Genomic DNA, 18989 nt, shown 5'->3' with positions numbered 1-18989 from the left:
CGATGAGGACAGAGTATTTTGTATCTCGCAGATACTAAGAAAGGCGACCCTTTCCCTGGGACATGAGGCACTCGTGTTCATAGAGAATGCAGGCCTTTTGAAAAGGTTATAGCTTCACTTTTAATTGTTTTTATTCTGTCTTAATGACCCACCCCATTTCCTATTTTTTATGATCATGTTTTAGATACCTTTTTATTATTATTTTATTATTATTGTTATTATTATTATTATTATCATTATTATTAATTTTGCCATACCAACTTTTTATTCAAAATATAAATATTTCGGCTTGCCATCTTTGCCACTTTCTGAAATTTTGTAAGTGGTACCATATGACCTAGATGTTGCGGAACCATAAACTACAAACACATCAATTGTTTCCATTCACCACCCTTGTTTCCCTCTCATCTTAGCTCTTTGTGGATGAAAGGTCATTCCTGTCTCCTACCATGTGCCTGAGTCAAGCAATACTGTAAGAAAGGAAAAAAAAAGTGTGTATATATGTATATATATATATAATATATATATATATATATATATATATATATATATAATATATATATGCATATAATATATATATAATATATATATGAACAATACTGAATGGGTCCCAGTGACTAGATGGTGTAGTGGTCAAGTCACTACTAGCACTTGTCACGTGCTGGCCTTGGTTTGAGTCCTCGGGTGTACCACAATTCAATTTCTGCATGCACCTCCATGGTATTTCCGGTGTTGATGGCTTAGAATTAAAGTGCACTGTGGTTGATAAAAATGTATATGTATATATATATATGTATATATATATATACGCACATATATATGTATATATACACCTGATTCACAATTAAAATATATGTAACACCCCTGCTGTATCAGCATTTGGTGGATTAAAGGTAGCTTCTGTCCCTCCTCACTTCTTGGAGCAAGGGCATTGCCAGAGCTGGTTTACCCTCACTGCCGCATCATATGATGCCTCCCTTTCTCATTCACTCAAAATAATTTGTGAAGCACATGAGAATACCCTTTTGGGCAACATCATTATTTGATCCATGCACTGTCTTCACACATGCACACTTCCCTGTTTGATGGATAATCTCCATGGATCCAAAGCACCATTTACCCTCTCCATCCACCTCATCTGGTCTTTGTCTCAAGTTCACTCCATTTAAATCTCTTTCCACACTTTTTGTCGGTCTTATTTCATTCATTATTTTCATATGCCCAAACCATCTCGGCAGCATTAGAAGAGAACACTAATATGAGGAATGCAAGAATAGGTTTAATTTTGCCTGTAAATTTCATAATTACAAGTTTGTCTGCATGGATAGTGCAAGTACATGAAATATATTTTTAGAGTTGAGGATGATAGGAATAGTCAATGTGTTGGGGACTGAAATTAAAGATGAAAGACTGAAAGTAAAAGCTGTTTGAAAAGTGAAATGAGTTAAAGAATTTGTTATGGATCGAAATGATAATGGGAACTTAGTATCATTTAGGACATCCAAACATGGCTTGAAATAAATGTTTGAGAAATAAACTATCAGAGTATCCAATTGCAGGAGTTAGCAAGATGGTGAAGGAATAGAGTGAAATTGCTATTGTCATGTAACTAATGCTTTGGGTAATTGTTGGTTTAAATGGAGGTCTTGGGGAGTAGCGTGCTGTCTTGTTTGTGTGTTCACATTGTGCAGTCAATAATGCTTTAATATGCTGTAGTTAACCATCTTCAGAAGCTTTTTTGGAACCATGGCTTATACAGCTTTTAGATATATACATATGTTATTACACACACACACACACACACACACGTGATTGCAGTGGCCACTATGGCGGTTCGAGTTTGAATCCTGCCCAGGGCTGAAATAATTTCTGTATCGCTGCGAGTCGTTACTCCAACTCTTGTGGGTGGGGCGTTGGGGGGCGTGTGCATGTAAAGGGGGGTTTACATGGTCTTACGGTTTGTCAAACACGGTTCGACAGACACGTGTTTAAAGTGATGTGTGAACGGGGTATTTGGTTGTCGAACAACGTGTTCGACAACCAAATACCCTGTTCACACATCACTTACACGTGTCTGTCAAACCGTTAGACCATGTCAGCCCCCTCTAAGGTCACAACATTACCCATAGATCAGTCATATACGAGCTCAGAGCTCTCCTCCCAGAGGGTAGTAGCTGTTGATCACGAGTCCAATATGTGATAGACCATGGTCAATTACACACACGCACACAGACACAGATGTTGATTACAAGCCTAACACATAATCCAAGGCTGTCGTGAATCACACACATAGACACATGCACACACTGCTTGATGAAGCAGTGGTACAATTCTCAACCAGTAATTTAACCATCTGAGGTTGAGTTCCAGCATCACAGCACTGCTAGCCAAAACTCCAACTCTGGTGGGCAAGGAGTTAGTTGTGTGTATGTACAAGGTTACAGCATTACTCATAGATTGAGCCATATATGAGCTGTGATCTCTCATCTGGGAGGGTAATAGCTGTTGATCACAAATCCAGTACACGATCCAAGACCATGGTGAAACACCCATGCATACATTCATGCATGTGTGTGTGTGTGTGTGTATAAACTACAGTAGCTCATGTACTTTAATTCGGACGGAATTGTTGCATTATGGTGCAGAGGTGTGAAGTTTTATGCAACATAATTTGAGTAAGCAATGGCCTTTGTATTTCCTGGGATCGTCACCATAACACATGGGGTAATGTATACAGTAGAGGTTGCATGCTTCATTGAATTTTGTATAAAAGGTGCATTTTTGATGATTAAAGCATTTCTTTAAGTACAGATATTGCTTTGTATGCAGGCATGATTTTGATATACTCTCGTCTCAATGATTGAGTATGCGAGCATTTAATCCAAAGAATAGATTATGCTAAAATTTTATGAAGTGTTTACCAAGAGAAGTTTTAAAGATAATGACAGTGCTGTTGTACTCCAATTTCATATTCAAAGATTGTATAAAAGTATAACTGCTAAAGTATTGATAATTATACTCCATAATTTTGTGCTCAAAGATTGTGTGGAAAAGTAACTGTTAAAGTATTGATAAATATACTTCATGGATATGTAATCAATAGAAAGATGCCAGCAGATTTGCTAGAGTACTGTATGTCTGAACACACAGTGATATTGATACAATTTTTAATATGTTTTCAGCAAATCTATGACTAAATGGCAGTAAGATTTCTTCAAAGTGAATTTTGATATTTTTTGTACTAAAAGATGTTTATGATTAATGGATTTAATTTTTCAACATAACCATGTATTTGTACTCGATATATTTCCTTGCCATCAGGCCATCATGTAAAGATAGTTATATGGATATATGTAAATCAGTTATATTACCAACTTTAATTTGAATTGATTTACTCTTGTCTTCATATGTAAAAGTACATATTTGTTTACATCATGTGCAGTCTCAGACTAGTGTTGTTTGTGCATACATAGCTTTTGGTTTTAATCCAACAACATGTAAAACTGTATATTAATTATGAATATATCTATTTCAGTTTAATCTTTCACCAGTCATGTCACAAGTTTTATGCACTGTGTTAAGAGAAGTAACAGCTGTATAGTAGTAATTTTCTTTCTTTCACTATTGATTAGTGACACTTTCAGTTTTCCATCTGAAAGCTTTATATTAGTGGGCTTAACAGATTGATTGAATATTGATACAGCAGTGGTCATTAAGTTTACAACAATGTGTAGAATGCTTATTAGATTATATTGATATATATACTGTTCTGCTATTATATTTGGCATTCGTGTGAAAAAATTACATTTTCCTTACAGATAACAAATGTTTAATCTTAAATGTGTTTTCTGCAGCTGCCAAGACTTCTGTACCAGAGGAACCTTCTACAGCTGCAAAGCCTGTAGTAGAAGAACCTGCTACTGCCACTTTTGAAGTACCCCCACCTCCACCACAAGAACCAGTAACCACCCCTCCACCTGAAATAATCCTTGAACAGCCAAACCTTGGTCTCCCTGTAGAGATTGAAGTTGCTACCACAGAAGTCATTACACCCCCAGTTGTTGAAACTCCCTCTGTGCCTAGTGAAGATGTTGCCCCTGCAGCAGTATCGGTGCCAGCCATTGCAGAAAGCATTGCTGAGGCTATGGTACAAGGCAGTGCTGATGTACCCCCACAGACACCTCCAACACCTGTACCACCTCCTCCAGCTCCTGTTGCTGCAGCTCTAGCTTCTGTTGCTGCAGCTGTAGCTCCTGCTCCTGATGTGGGTGCTGCAGCTGTAGCCCCTGTTCCTGATGTGGGGGCTGCAGCTGTAGCCCCTGTTCCTGATGTGGGTGCTGCCATCCAGTGAGTACTGCAGTGTTTTCTGATGTATTCTTTAAGGTTGGGTGTTGCAGTACTTACAAAGAATTGATTTACAGAAATAAGCAGATTGAAAGAAGAAATATATATATATGTATATATATATGTATATATATATATACCATATATGTATATATATATTTATATAATATATATATATATATATATATATATATATATATATATATGTATATATATATGTATATCACAACTAACACCACAGTCGGACGAAAGAAAGAGTCGAGTAAGCAAAACTATATAATTCGATTGCTAACTGCAATCCTCTTCAGTAGTACTACTGAAGAGGATTGCAACTAGCAATTGAAATATATAGTTTCGCTTACTCAACTCTCTTTCATCCGACTGTGGTGTTAGTTGTGATTTACAAATGTGTTACTACATTTCTCACTAGTAAGATATATATATATATATATATATATATATATATATATATATATATATATATATATATATATATATATATATATATATATATATAAGAAGTAGTGTGTTTTTATTTGGGTGTGGTGAGGATGAGGGTAATGCAAAATGAGATTTCATTGTCCTTTGTCTAAGGATCTAGGGCAGTTTATTTCTGTGGTCAGGCCTACAATGTTATGGTACTGTTTTAGTGCAGGATGGTGACATGAACTTAATTGTACAAGTATGGTTCTTGCTTCTCTTGGGATGGATTTTTCTGTGGGACTAATGTCTGAAGGGGTTTGATGAAGTAGATAAGTGTAGTGATCAGTCCTGAAGTGGTTGATTTGGGAGTTGAGTGTGAGTGTGGTTCTGTATGGTCCCAAGGGGGAAGTAGCCCTTGGAAGTAGCCCTTTTGTGTGTGTGTGTGTGTGTGTGTGTGTGTGTGTGTGTGTGTGTGTGGTGTGTGTTTGTGTATTTACCTAGTTGTAGTTGTATTTTACGGGAAGGGGAGCTATGCTCGTGGGGTCCCGTCTTCATTTCTCATTTTATCTAAACAATTTTTAAATTCATGTATTGTTTTTGCACACACCACTTTCTCATCTAACTTGTTCCAACTGTCTATTACTCTGTGTGGAAAGCTGTTCTTTTTCAGATCTCTTCTATAGCTGTCTTTTTTTATTTTCTTTCCATGTCCTCTTGTATTTCTGTCATCCCATTTTATCAGATTCTCTCTATCAGTAATTTCTATGCCTTTCATGATTCTGTAAATAGCTATCAAATCTCCTCTCTCTCTTCTTTGCTCTAGTGTCTGTAGTTCAAGTTTTTGTAGTCTCTCTTCATATGATAGTTTTGAGAGTGTTGGTGCCAGTTTTGTAATTGCTCTTTGTATTCTTTCAAGTTTTTTTATACATTTTTTTGTACTTGGTAACCATATTGTTGCTGCATATTCTAATCTTGGTCTTATCAGGGTGATTAGGATTTTCCTCACCATTTCTTCATCCAGGTATGTAAATGCCACTTTGATTGTTCTTATTAAATTATAAGTTTCTCCAAAAATCTTATTTATATGTTTTTCAGGTGACATATTATTCATAACAATGACTCCCAGGTCCTTTTCATTTTCTACTTTTTTTATTCCTTCTTCTCCCAAATTATATGATCCTGTTATTCTGTTTTTGCTTTTTCCAAATTCCATTATACTACACTTTTTTGTGTTGAACTCCATCTCCCACTTCCTACTCCATTCCTGTACTTTATTTAGATCTCTCTGTAGTGATTCACAATCTTCTTCAGTTTTCACTCTTTTCAGTAGTTTTGCATCGTCTGCAAAGAAGCTCATATAGCTTTCAATTCCTTCATCCATATCATTAATATATATAGCAAACATTATTGGGGCCAGGACTGTTCCCTGCGGGACACCGCTTATTACTTCATTCCATTTTGAGTGCTGGTTTCTTATCACTACTCTCATTTTTCTTTCTTGCAAAAAGTCTTCCATCCAATTTAGTAATTTACCTTGTATTCCTCCTTCAGATTCTAGTTTCTTAAGCAACTTCTTATGTGGTACTTTGTCAAAAGCTTTTTTTAGGTCTAGAAATGCACAATCAGCCCATCCATCTCTTTCTTGTATTATATCTATTAGCCTTGAATAGAAACATATTAAATTGGTGACGCATGATCGTCCTTGTCTGAATCCAAATAGTCTTGTCAGTCGGGCGGGGTTTGTGTCCCCCCCACTCTCTTTAAATCCCTTGAAAATATTCTCATCACTTTCTACTGTATTGTTCCTATCTATACTTCTAATCTTTACATTCTTATTAGACATTCCGTCGTCCTCCAGCTCGTCTTGCGGGCGCTTGTTTACTTTTCGGCGGTCTGTTAGGACCAAGTCCTCTACTTCCTCATTACCTTCCATTTCCCCAGCAATCCCTCCCCTTCTCCTCTTTCCTTACTTTCCCACTACCCCACGAGCAATCTCCCCCACCCTGTAAATACAAAAAGGCACTTCTCTTTGCGTTGGGATCCACAACCTGCACTTGTCTTCAGAAAGTTCGTCAAGCCGTCCGTTCGTTGAAAGTGTGTGTGTGTGTGTTTTTTTTTGTTTTTTGTTTTTTTACCGAGTTGTATTTACCTAGTTGTATTTTACAGGAAGGGGAGCTATGCTCGTGGTGTCCCGTCTTCCTATCTCATTTTATCTAAACTATTTTTAAATGCATGTATTGTTTTTGCACACACTACTTTCTCATCTACTTTGTTCCAACTGTCTATTACTCTGTGAGGAAAGCTATTCTTTTTCAGATCTCTTCTGTAGCTGTCTTTCTTGATTTTCTTTCCGTGTCCTCTTGTATTTCTTTCATCCCATTTTATCAGATTCTCTCTATCAGTAATTTCTATGCCTTTCATGATTCTGTAAATAGTTATCAAATCTCCTCTCTCTCTTCTTTGCTCTAGTGTCTGTAGCTCAAGTTTTGCTAGTCTCTCTTCATATGATAGTTTTGAGAGAGAAGTGTATTTACCTAGTTGTATTTACCTAGTTGTAATATACGGGAGGGGAGCTATGCTCGTGGTGACCCGTCTTTGTATCTCTCCGCATCAAGTTTTATCTTAAAATCTTGTATAGTGTTAGCACATACTGTTTTGTTGTCTAATTTGTTCCATGTATTTATCGCTCTGTGTGGGAAACTGTTCCTTTTCAATTTTTTTCTATAACTATCCTTTTTCAATTTTTTTCCGTGTCCTCTTGTTTTACCGTTGTCCCACATTAATAGGTCGTTCCTGTCTAAAACTTCCAGTCCTTTCATTATTCTGTAGATAGTTAGCAAATCTCCTCTTTCTCTTCTTTGTTCCAGAGTTGGTAGGTTCAATTTGGATAGTCTTTGCTCATATGTTAGTTCGGCGAGTGACGGTGCTAGTTTTGTTGTCGCTCTTTGTAATCTTTCTAGTTTCTTAATATTCTTTTTGGTACTGGGTGTCCAAAGTGATGCTGCGTACTCGAAATTTGGTCTTATTAGTGTAGTAAGTATTTTCCTTATCATTTCCTCGTCCATATAGGTAAATGCCACTTTAATTGCTCTCAATAAGTTGTAGGTTTCTCCGAACATCTTGTTTATATGCTTATCTGGTTTCATGTCCTTTCCAATCATCACTCCAAGATCTTTTGATATTCTATTTTTACTCTTTCCAAATTCCATTATGCTGCATTTCTTAATATTGAATTTTACTTCCCACTTTTGAGTCCAATTCCATATTGTGTCCAGATCTTGTTGCAATGAGTTGCAGTCCTCTTCCGTTTTTACCTTCTTAAGTAATTTTGCATCATCTGCAAAAAATTTATATAGCACTCCACGCCTTCATTCATGTCATTAATGTATACAGCGAACATGATCGGGGCCAGTACTGATCCTTGCGGGACCCCACTTTTTACTTCTTCCCAGTTGGAGAATTTTTCTCTAATTACAACTCTCATTTTCCTCCCAATCAGAAAGTCTTTCATCCATTCCAATAATTTTCCTCTGATGCCACCTTTTGACTCTATCTTATTTATTAGTTTCCTATGAGGTACCTTATCGAATGCCTTTTGCAGGTCCAGAAAAGCACAGTCTGCCCATCCATCTCTTTCTTCTATTATGTCTACTAATCTTGAGTAAAAGCAAATCAGATTTGTTGTACAGGATCTCCCTTGTCTAAATCCAAATTGATTTGGGTTCAGTATAGATTTTTCTTCCAGGTACTTAACCCATCTGTTTTTTATCACTTTCACAAATTTGTGTGTGTGTGTTTTTTCTCTCTATTTGTATTTTACGGGAAGGGGAGCTATGATTGTGGTGTCCTGTCTTCTTATCTCATTTTATCTAAACTATTTTTAAATTCATGTTTTGTTTTTGCACACACTACTTTCTCATCTAATTTGTTCCAACTGTCTATTACTCTGTGAGGAAAACTGTTCTTTTTCAGATCTCTTCTGTAGCTGTCTTTCTTGATTTTCTTTCCGTGTCCTCTTGTATTTCTATCATCCCATTTTATTAGATCCTCTCTATCAATAATTTTTATGCCTTTCATGATTCTGTAAATAGCTATCAAATCTCCTCTCTTCTTTGCTGTAGTGTCTATAGCTCAAGTTTTGCTAGTCTCTCTTCATATGATAGTTTTGAGAGTGTTGGTGCCAATTTTGTAATTGCTCTTTGTATTCTTTCAAGTTTTTTATACATTTTTTTGTACTTGGTGACCACATCGTTGCTGCATATTCCAATCTTGGTCTTATCAGAGTGATTATTATTTTCTTCACCATTTCTTCATCCAGGTATGTAAATGCCACTTTGATTGTTCTTATTAAATTATAAGTTTCACCAAAAATCTTATTTATTTGTTTCTCAGGTGACATATTATTCATAACAATGACTCCCAGGTCCTTCTCATTTTCAACTTTTTTTATTCTTTCTTCTCCCAATTTATATGCTCCTGTTATTCTGTTTTTGCTTTTTCCAAATTCCATTATACTACACTTTTTAGTGTTGAACTCCATCTCCCACTTCCTACTCCATTCCCAGACTTTATTTAGATCACTTTGTAGTGATTCACAATCTTCTTCCGTGTTCACTTTTTTTAATAGTTTTGCATCATCTGCAAAGAAGCTCATATAACTTTCAATTTCTTCATCCATATCATTAATATATATAGCAAACATTATTGGGGCCAAAACTGTTCCTTGTGGAACACCACTTATTACTTCATCCCAATTTGAGTGTTTGTCTCTTATCACTACTCTCATTTTTCTTTCTTGCAAAAAGTCTTCCATCCATTTAAGCAGTTTGCCCTGTATTCCTCCTTTGGTTTCTAATTTCTTAAGCAACTTCTTTTGTGGTACTTTGTCAGAAGCTTTTTTTAGGTCTAGAAATGCACAATCAGCCCATCCATCTCTTTCTTGTATTATATCTATTAGCCTTGAATAGAAACATATTAAATTGGTGACGCATGATCGTCCTTGTCTGAATCCAAATTGCCTTGGATTTAGCACATTGTTTTTTTCTAAATATTTTACCCATCTACTTTTGACAATTCTTTCACAAATTTTTGCTATTGTACTTGTTAGAGAGACTGGTCTATAGTTGGTAGGGTCTTCTTTATTTCCCCCTTTATATATAGGTACTATATTTGCTTTTTTCCAATCTTCTGGAACTTTTCCTTCTTTCAAGGAACTGTTTATTATGCTATGTATTTTGTCTGCCAGTTCATTCCTGCATTCTTTCAGAATCCAGTTTGCTATTTCATCTGGTCCATGCGATTTTCTGACATCAAGATTACTCAAGTGTTTCATTATTTCATTCTTTGTTACTTCTATTTCTTTCATAGGGGGGACTTTCTCTTTCCATTCGATCTCTTCAGGTTGTATGTTCTCCCTTGTAAACACTGATTTAAAATACATACATACATACATATACCAAGGCTTTTTCCCCCTTCCAAGGGAGGTAGCCAAAAAGGGAAAGGCATAAAAACACTCCCACCCATTTCATCCCTAAATACACTCCACACCCCTCCCACCCTTCCTCTCATCTGAGCACCTCCTGGATGACGGGTCATCCCTGCACCCTGCCCACCGCCCTGGGTCAGAAGCAGTGTCGGAGGACACAGTACATCCACAGCAAGGCCGCTTCATTTAATCGGCGACCCCCCCTCTCCGTCCCCCCTTGCATATAAGGAGAGGACGGGGAGAAATCCCTTCGGGCTGCGTCAAAACTCACTCACACACACTACCCCCCCCCCGCCCATTTCTCCCCATGCAGTCACAACATCATCCATATACAACCATTCTCCACTCACCTCTGTCTTCCGTCCTCTCCCTTCCTCAACAGACATTCCCCTCTTCCCCAAAGCCCCCTTCACCCCATCCATCCACCTCATCCTAGGACGTCCCCTCATGTTCACTCACTCCCTCCACATCTGCCTTCCATACCTCTTTTACTAGTCTTTCTTCACTCATTCTTTCCATGTGTCCAAACCATCCTAATATTCTTTCATCAACCCTCTCTCCCAAATCCTTTTTCACCCCTGTTCTCCTCCTCACCTCCTCATTTCTCACTCTATCTAGCCTAGTAACCCCCACCATACTTCTCAGACACCTCATCTCAAACACATTCAAACTCCTTCTCTCTTCTTCTCTTATGTTCCACGTTTCTGCCCCATACAGTGCTGTTGGCACAATCACTCCTTCATACAGTCTCCTCTTCGCATCCATTCCCAAATGTCTATTTCTCATTATACTCTTTAAACCACCAAGGCATTTACTCGCTTCTCTCAATCTACATTCTACCTCCACCTTTTCCTGCTACACTTGCACCCAAGTATCTAAAACTATCCACTTCCTCCAGTCGCTCTCCCTTAATGTTCACTTCCAGTCTACTGCCACTTTCACCCCTTGTACATCCCATCACCCTACTCTTACCCACATTTATCTTTAGCTCTCTTCTATCACACACTCTCCCAAACTCTGCCACCAGCTTCCTCAATCCCTCCTCTGACCCTGCCACAAGCGCAGTGTCGTCCGCAAACAACAGCTGGCTCACCTCCCACTTTTCTCCATTTTCTTTAACCATCTCCAATCCCTGACTCACTACCCTAGCATTCACCTCTCGCACCACCCCATCCATGTGTAAGTTGAACAGCCAGGGCGACATAACGCATCCTTGACGAAGTCCCACCTTTACTTCAAACCACTCACTCTCTCCATTTCCAATCCTAACACATGCTCTACTACTCACATAAAAACTCTTGACAGCTCATATCTATTTCCTCTGTGTATTCAACTCCTTGTCTTAATTTCTCCAAATCTTGTTTGTTTTTCAGTTTGTTGTTTACAAATCTGTAAAATAATTTTGGTTGATCTTTACATTTTTCTATGACATCTTTTTCATATTTTCTCTTTTCTTCTCTGCACACTTGTACATATTCATTTCTATAACAAGTATATATTTTCCATTTTTCAGGTCTTTTGTATTTTTTCCATTTGTTCCAAGCTTTATCTCTTTTGTCTTTTAACTTCCTACAACTTTTGTTGTACCAGCACTTTACATATTCTTTTTCTTGTTTTTGTCTTGGGACATACTTTTCCACTCCTTTTTTATGCATTTTTGTCAAAATATTCCATTTCTCTTCCACTGTTGTTTCTTCTTTGTATATTCCTTCCCAGTTTTCTTTTTGAAAGAATTCTCTTATTTTATCAAAGTTTTTTTTTCATACATCATTCTTATTAGTGTTTTATATTCAATCTTTTCCACTATTCTAGGTTCAGATGTGATTATTAGGTCTAGTCTCGATGGTTCTTCATTTCTATACCTAGTGTTCTCCTGTATCCACTGTGTCATTGTATGGTCAATAATCATCTCGAGTAGAACATTTCCCCATGAGCCGTCTCCACCCTTTACTGTCATCTCTTCCCAGCAGACTTCTTTGCAATTAAAGTCGCCCATCATAACTATTCTTCCTCCATCTTCCATTATCTTATTTAATGTTATCTTTGTGTCTTCTAACATACTTTTATGTTCACTCTCTTCCCACGAGGCTGTTTTTGGAGGCACATAATTTATCACAAACTCTCTGCTCTTCTGATCTCTGTCTTCCACTTTGATCATAATGTTTATATCCTTCTTAGTCAGGAACATAACTCCACCCCCTTGTTTTGTCTCTGTTTCTAATCCAATAATTATATGCATCATGTCCTACACTGTTGGGTGGTAGTGGACCTTTTAATTTCGTTTCTACAATTCCCATTATGTCTGGTTCTTTTTCCTTCAGATAATCATTCAGCTCATTCAATCCTGTTATTAATCCATCTATATTTGTGTAAGACACTCTTAGTTTTCTGCCACTTCCATTGTATTCTCTGTTTCCCTTTTGTTTTTCTCTAGTATGTCGTATTTCCTTACTTTCATATTCACTACTCTCCAATAGAATTTCTCTTTTTCTGACTCTGTTCTTTTCTCATTTTTTTCCTTAGCTTCATGTCTTTTCATTTTTTCCTCCTCTCTTTCCTCTTTATTCATTTCTCTTTTTATCCATACCTTTTTATATTGTTCACTTGCTGCTAGTTTCCCTGTTTTTGCTAAGATATTCTCTGCCGTCGTTTGTGACCTGAATTTAATCTTAATTGGTCTGGTTTTATCTGTACTATACTTTCCGAGTCTATACATCTCTTCAATTTGTTTCATGATTTCAGGTTCATCTTCCTGAACTAATTCTAGTAAACTGCTTACTTTTTCTTTTTCCTCATTGATTCTTGTTGATCTATTTAGGTTATGTTTCTCTTCCATTCCTAATATAATTATACATTTCTTTTTATCTGCTAAGTCTCTTACTATTCTCCTTCTGTCTCATCACTTTAATAACTGAGTCTTCAGTTTGTTCTTTCATTTGCTGTTTAATTATGTCAGTAAATGCAACTTTACTGTTTTCTTGGATTTTTTTTCCAACCCTGTGCTTCTTTTGCTATGGCCTCTTTATTGTCTTTATTATTCCTCTTTAATTCTTCATTCTCCTCTTTTACTTCTTTTAACTGTCTTTTTAATTCTTCTATTTCTTTAGTTAAGTTTTTGTTCGCCTTCTCTAGTTCTTCCAATTTTTCAACTGCACAATCTTTGCTATGTTTAACGAACCTATTCTTCCAATGTTTGGTCATTTGTTCAAGTTTTTCCTCTAGTCTTGCTAATCGGGGGAGGTTGGTATCCCCCCCCCCCTCATTAAATCCCTGGAAATTATTATCCTCACCTTCCATTGTGCTGCTCTTATCTATATTTCTAATCTTTACATTTTTGTTAATCCCTTCACCAAAATCATCGGTCCTTCTCTTGTTTACAAGACGCTTGGCCTCCTGGACCAAGTCCTCCCCTTCCTCATTTCCTTCAGTAATCCCTCCCCTTCTCCTTTTTCCTCACTTTCCCACTACACCACAAGCTTTCCCCTTCCCTGTAGATACAATAAGGTACTTCCTTTGCATTGAGATCCACAAAAATTTCACTTTTTCTTCAGAACTCCAATCTTCACTGCCCATCCGACGAAAGTGTGTGTGTGTACATATATATATATATGCAGATAAAAGACACTGGTAAATAAGAAACGTAGTCCGAACGTTTCTGTCTATTTAAGACATCATCATTCCCTTGATGATGTCTTAAATAGACGAAAACGTTCGGACTACGTTTCTTATTTACCAGTTTTTTTTTCTGCAAATTATATTCACGTGTCATTTTTGAAATACTGCAAAATATATATATGTGTGTATATATATATATATATATATATATATATATATATATATATATATATATATGTGTTGTACTGGTGGTAGGTTGTTGTAGATGATTGTTGTAGTATTCTTGTTTTATTCGGCTAGTTTTGCTTGTATAATGTAATGTGGTGGGTGAACAGGGTTGAGGGATCTTGCATTAACTGTATGTCATATAGAGTGTATATTGTGTTGTTGGTGTGCATGATATGAATCATTACTTCCTGGACTGTGATCTGCAATGCTGTCATCCAGCCTTTTCTGGTAACTTAAGAGGGCTGGATGGTGTCTGCATTGCAGCATGGTGAGGTGGACTCAGTCTTCTTGGGGTAGAAAAGATTCAAAGGGATGGATGCCAGGGGGTCAGGTGTGCAGCAATGTGTCGTCTTTCAGTGGATGGAACAGTGCATGATATTATGGGTATGCTTCTGGCGGCTGGTGGTTGTGGAGGAAGAGAAGAGTGCATTTGTGTGTGGGTTAGGGCGTCATTACTTGCGGCGAAGGTCGAGATGAGGGCGGTTCGAATCCTGCCACTGACGAAGTTGAACCAAGGGCATGGTTCATTAAATTCCATGCTACAAAAGCCCTCTGTGAGGGGCACCGTCCTAGCCTCTCGACAGGGGGGAGTGTGTGACATTAAACCATATCATCATAGGTATTTGGGTGTTGTTTTGATATTTCTTGGCTTGTGTGGGCGTTCTGCTACTCATACACTACATGGTAGAAGACCCACACAAACCAAGAAACGTCAAAACAACACCCGAATATTTTCCTCCACAACCACTGACACCAGTCTGTACTGTGTTGTGGTGTGTCTTAGTGAGATTATGGGCCAATGGAAATGAAGTGGCTGGCCCTACTATGGATATGCTGTGCTTTATTAGATTACTTCTGACTAAGGCAGGGATAACCCTTTATTCACAAGGAGCTAAGATGAAAGGGAAATGGGTGACAAATGGCAGTGGGGTGGGGGAGAGTAGGTGCATGCCAATGGATTAGGGTGGGTGCATGCCTTGGCTGGCTATATAAAGGGGAAGAAGCCTATTGGTATGTGAAAGGATATTGTTTACTCAACACTTCCTGTGCATGAATAATTATCATAGCACAGTACAGGGTCTAACAGATAAATCCGTACAAACTTTGAAGAGGTTTTAAGCACTTAAAAGTAACATATGGCAATTCTGATTGTTTCCAGATACTTCCATTTGTCTAATAATTTAGCCAGTTGTATACTAGCACCGGTGCAATAAACATTAAGCAATGGAACAAGCCAAACGTTCAGCCATATGCGAACTTCGTCGCGCGGGTCACACTCCTAGCGCCATAATAAGGATGCTAAAATACTTCAGACAAACTGTTTACGATGTTTGTAAACGTTTTGATGAGACCGGCGAAGACCAACGAGCTGCTCACAAGCCCAGAAGGGGCAGAATTCTAACACCTCGCTTTTTAGCTGGTCTCAAGAGAAGTGTCAATGCAAATCCAGCCTTACCATTATCGACATTGGCAAAGAAGAGAGGTGTCAGCACAATGACAATTCACAGAGCATTAAAGAAATTGGGATTAACCTCATTCTCACAAGGAAAAAAAGACATCTTTTGACACGAAAAATGAAAGAAATCCGCTTGACCAGGTGCCAAAAGCTGTTGAACTGGATGAAGTCGAATGGCTCAGTCATCAAGTTTTTTTCCGACGAGAAGATTTTCACGGTTGATGCGACTTTCAATAAGCGGAATGATCGCTGGATAGCCTCCTCATCCTCAGAGGTTCAACACAAGACAACGACGAAGAAACCAGCAAGTGTCATGGTGCTCTGTGTGGTGTCAACTGAGGGGGACGTCTTCACTCACTTCTTCAACAACAAGGAGAAAGTCAATGCCGTTGTCTATTGCAAAGTTCTAGAAGAGAAAATAATACCCTGGATGAAAGATAAGGCTAGTGGCAACCAGTTTGTCTTCCAACAAGAATCGGCTCCAGCCCACACAGCGAAGAGCACCATCCTTCTCGAAGGGTCAAATGTGCAGTTCTGGAACAAAGAGTTGTGGCCCTCAAATTCGCCAGACCTAAACCATTTAGATTATTATTTTTGGGCGCGAATTGAGGCCAAGGCATGTGACAAGCCACACAGAAGTATAACAACCCTGAAGACAGACATCAAGAAGGCTGTGGGTTCATTATATATCAAAGTCTGAGATCATCAATGCTGTATCCAAGTTTCGTAAACGCGTTGAAAGCATCATAACAGCTGAAGGTGGTTACATTGAATGAAATCATTGTTCTTATTGCCTTTTCTAAATATACTGAAAATTTCATAACTCTGTTTATTATAACCCGAGATATTAATCTTAAAACATGTGATAAGAAGTTGTATGGATTTATCTGTTAGACCCTGTATACCCCAAAAATATATGGATTTTTCCACAGCCCAGGAATGTAACCCTCCTTCCTCCCAATTACCATTATTTCTTGTGAGAATAATATAGAAACTACACAATTTTGAGATGCATGATGTCTTCAGGAACATAATTCTTGCATAACTCGAGTTAACTCTGTCTTTTTCAGAGCTGGGCCCAAACCTACCCTTACTCATCCAAGTGGTTCTATACCACCCTGGTCTATTTATGCAGAAGAAGCTCATCTTCTTGTTATGAGGCTTCGTGAAGAGAAGGAACAAGAGCTTCAGGCAGCAGAGAAGACATGGAGAGAGAAACTTGACAAACGAGAGGAGGAGGTAAATTTATTTGTTTAGAAATTGCATGGAAAGAGATGCTTGACAATTGAAAGGAGGTAAATCTATGTTTTTATACTTGTTTCCTTCCATAGCTGTCAGAGTAATTTCCATAGTCTGAAACCATAGTAAAGAAGTCTGGCTAACCCTTGGAACTGTTGAGGGTTACTTTTATAAAATCAACATGCTGATGCTGGCATCCTTGTGTACCTACTTGCACCTCATGACACCTACATGGGTGTCATTGTACTGAAGTGGTTAAAGAAGTTGGTGACTAGTTTGGAAAGGTGTGCGAATGAAGATAAATGTAGGTAAAAGTAAGATAATGCGATGTACAAGGGGATAGGATGACAGCAAATTTGAAGGGAGTATTAAGGGAGAAAGATTGGAGAGTGGATAGCTTTAAATACTTGGGGCCAAATGTGGCAGGCAAGAGGAATGGTGGAGGTAGAAAGTTGACTAAGAGATGCAAGTAAATGCCTTGGGGGGATTAATAAGTGTAATGAGAAATAGATATTTGTGAATGGATGCTAAGAGGAGATTGTATGAAGGGGTGATTGTGCCAACAGCACTGTATGGGACAGAAACATAGAACATAAGAGGAAAAGTTTAAATGTGTTTGAGATGAAACTCCTAAGAAGTATGTTAGGGGTTATTAGGCTGGATGAAGTGAGAAACAAGGTGAGAGGGAGAGCAGTGGTGGGAAGGGGGTTGGGAAATAGGGTTTATGAAAGAGTATTGGGATGGTTTGGATGCATGGAAAGAATGAGTGAAGAAAGATTAGTAGAGGTGTGGAAGGCAGAGGTGGAGGGAGTGAACATGAAGGGGTGACCAAGGAGGATATGGATGGATGGTGTAAAAGGGTCTTTGGGAAAGAGGGTGATGTCTGTTGAAGAAGGAAGGGAGAAGACAGGAGATAGGGATGATTGGACAATGGTTGTATATGGATGATGCTTTGATGCATGGAAGGGAGTGGGTGGAAGGCAGGTTAGGGATTATGTGTGAATGATATTTTGATGAGGCCCAAAAGGATTTCTCCCAGTCTTCTCTTTTTCAGCATGAGGGTAAGGAGAGGGGGGATCACCATTTAAATAAAGTGGTCTTGCTGCATTGCTTTTGAACCAAGTTAGTGGGTGAGATGCAGGGATGACCCATCATCCAGGAGGAGCCAAGAAAAGAGGGATGGTGAATGGGAGTGTATGTGGGGATGAAATGGGTGGGAGTGGTTTTATGCCTTTGACTACCTCCCTTGTAAGGGAAAAAAGCCCCTGGTATATGTATGTATGTAGTAGTAACCATTTGGAAGATCTTGTGTTTATAGGCAGAAGTACAGTTAATGTTGTTTGAGATCCTGGGACCAGTGCAAAGACAGTGTCAGCCCCCGAGGGCTGCACTTTAAAACTGAAGTGACAAAGCAGATAGGTTTGGTGATGGGTGTCGGGGAGGTAAATCTGACATCCATCATTCAAGATGCAGGTACCCGTCATCTCTCCCTGTTACCTCTGTGCCAAATTGTAATACAACTGCACATCATGAGTAGACTAGCATCATGCCATTTCCCCCTCCCAAATTGCCAACAATATAATTGCTGAATTAATCAATTAACAAGTTGTTCTTCCTCTTGATGTAATTGTTTTTTCTTTCTAGTTCACAAATATTGGGAAGCTGACACAGGAGCAATTTAGTTCATCGCTGAAGGAAGTTGAATCGTTATTCCTGAAAGCTACTTGCACCCCTGTGTGTCAGGACCATCAAGATGAAGTTATGAAGTGCTACCAGGACAACCCCAAACAGTCCCTCCGCTGCAGCCGGGAAGTTGCCCAATTTACACAATGTGTTGATTTAACTCGACTTGTAAGTTCCCCCCCTGAGGAGTATCCTGATGATTATTAAATCTTGTACAATTATCCCAATACCTATTTCTCATAACTTCCTTTTCTCAAGATGTACACATGCTTCCCTGATTTAATAAATTACTTCCATTCATCACCCTCCATTGCTTATTATATTTGACTAAGTACTTAAAACTTAACTTCCAATAGCCTCTCTACTTTAAGACTTGCCTCCAGCTGACTACTACCCTCTTGCCCTATGTTTGCCCACATGTACTCTCTTCTCTCACAAACTCTGCCATTTGCCTTAGACCCTCCACTACCTAAACACACAAATTGTTATCTGCAAACAACAACTGGTTCATCTCCA

General features: G+C 38.3%; 1 protein-coding gene across 1 annotated transcript in view; it reads left to right on the top strand.

The window, feature by feature from the left end:
- The window catches only part of LOC143020001 (uncharacterized), a 34083-nt gene that overhangs the window by 14658 nt on the left and 436 nt on the right, over positions 1-18989 (top strand). The window contains exons 3-5 of the mRNA XM_076176089.1: positions 3855-4347; positions 16622-16790; positions 18435-18641. Of these exons, the coding sequence (XP_076032204.1) occupies positions 3855-4347; positions 16622-16790; positions 18435-18641 (869 nt within the window). The remainder of the gene's footprint in view (positions 1-3854; positions 4348-16621; positions 16791-18434; positions 18642-18989) is intronic.

The sequence above is a fragment of the Oratosquilla oratoria genome, chromosome 38 (assembly GCF_046742065.1).
Source record: "Oratosquilla oratoria isolate Oo_2021 chromosome 38, ASM4674206v1, whole genome shotgun sequence".
Taxonomy (NCBI): domain Eukaryota; kingdom Metazoa; phylum Arthropoda; class Malacostraca; order Stomatopoda; family Squillidae; genus Oratosquilla; species Oratosquilla oratoria.
The sequence above is the reverse complement of the archived record's forward strand: the minus strand, read 5'-3'. Positions and strand labels throughout refer to the sequence as shown.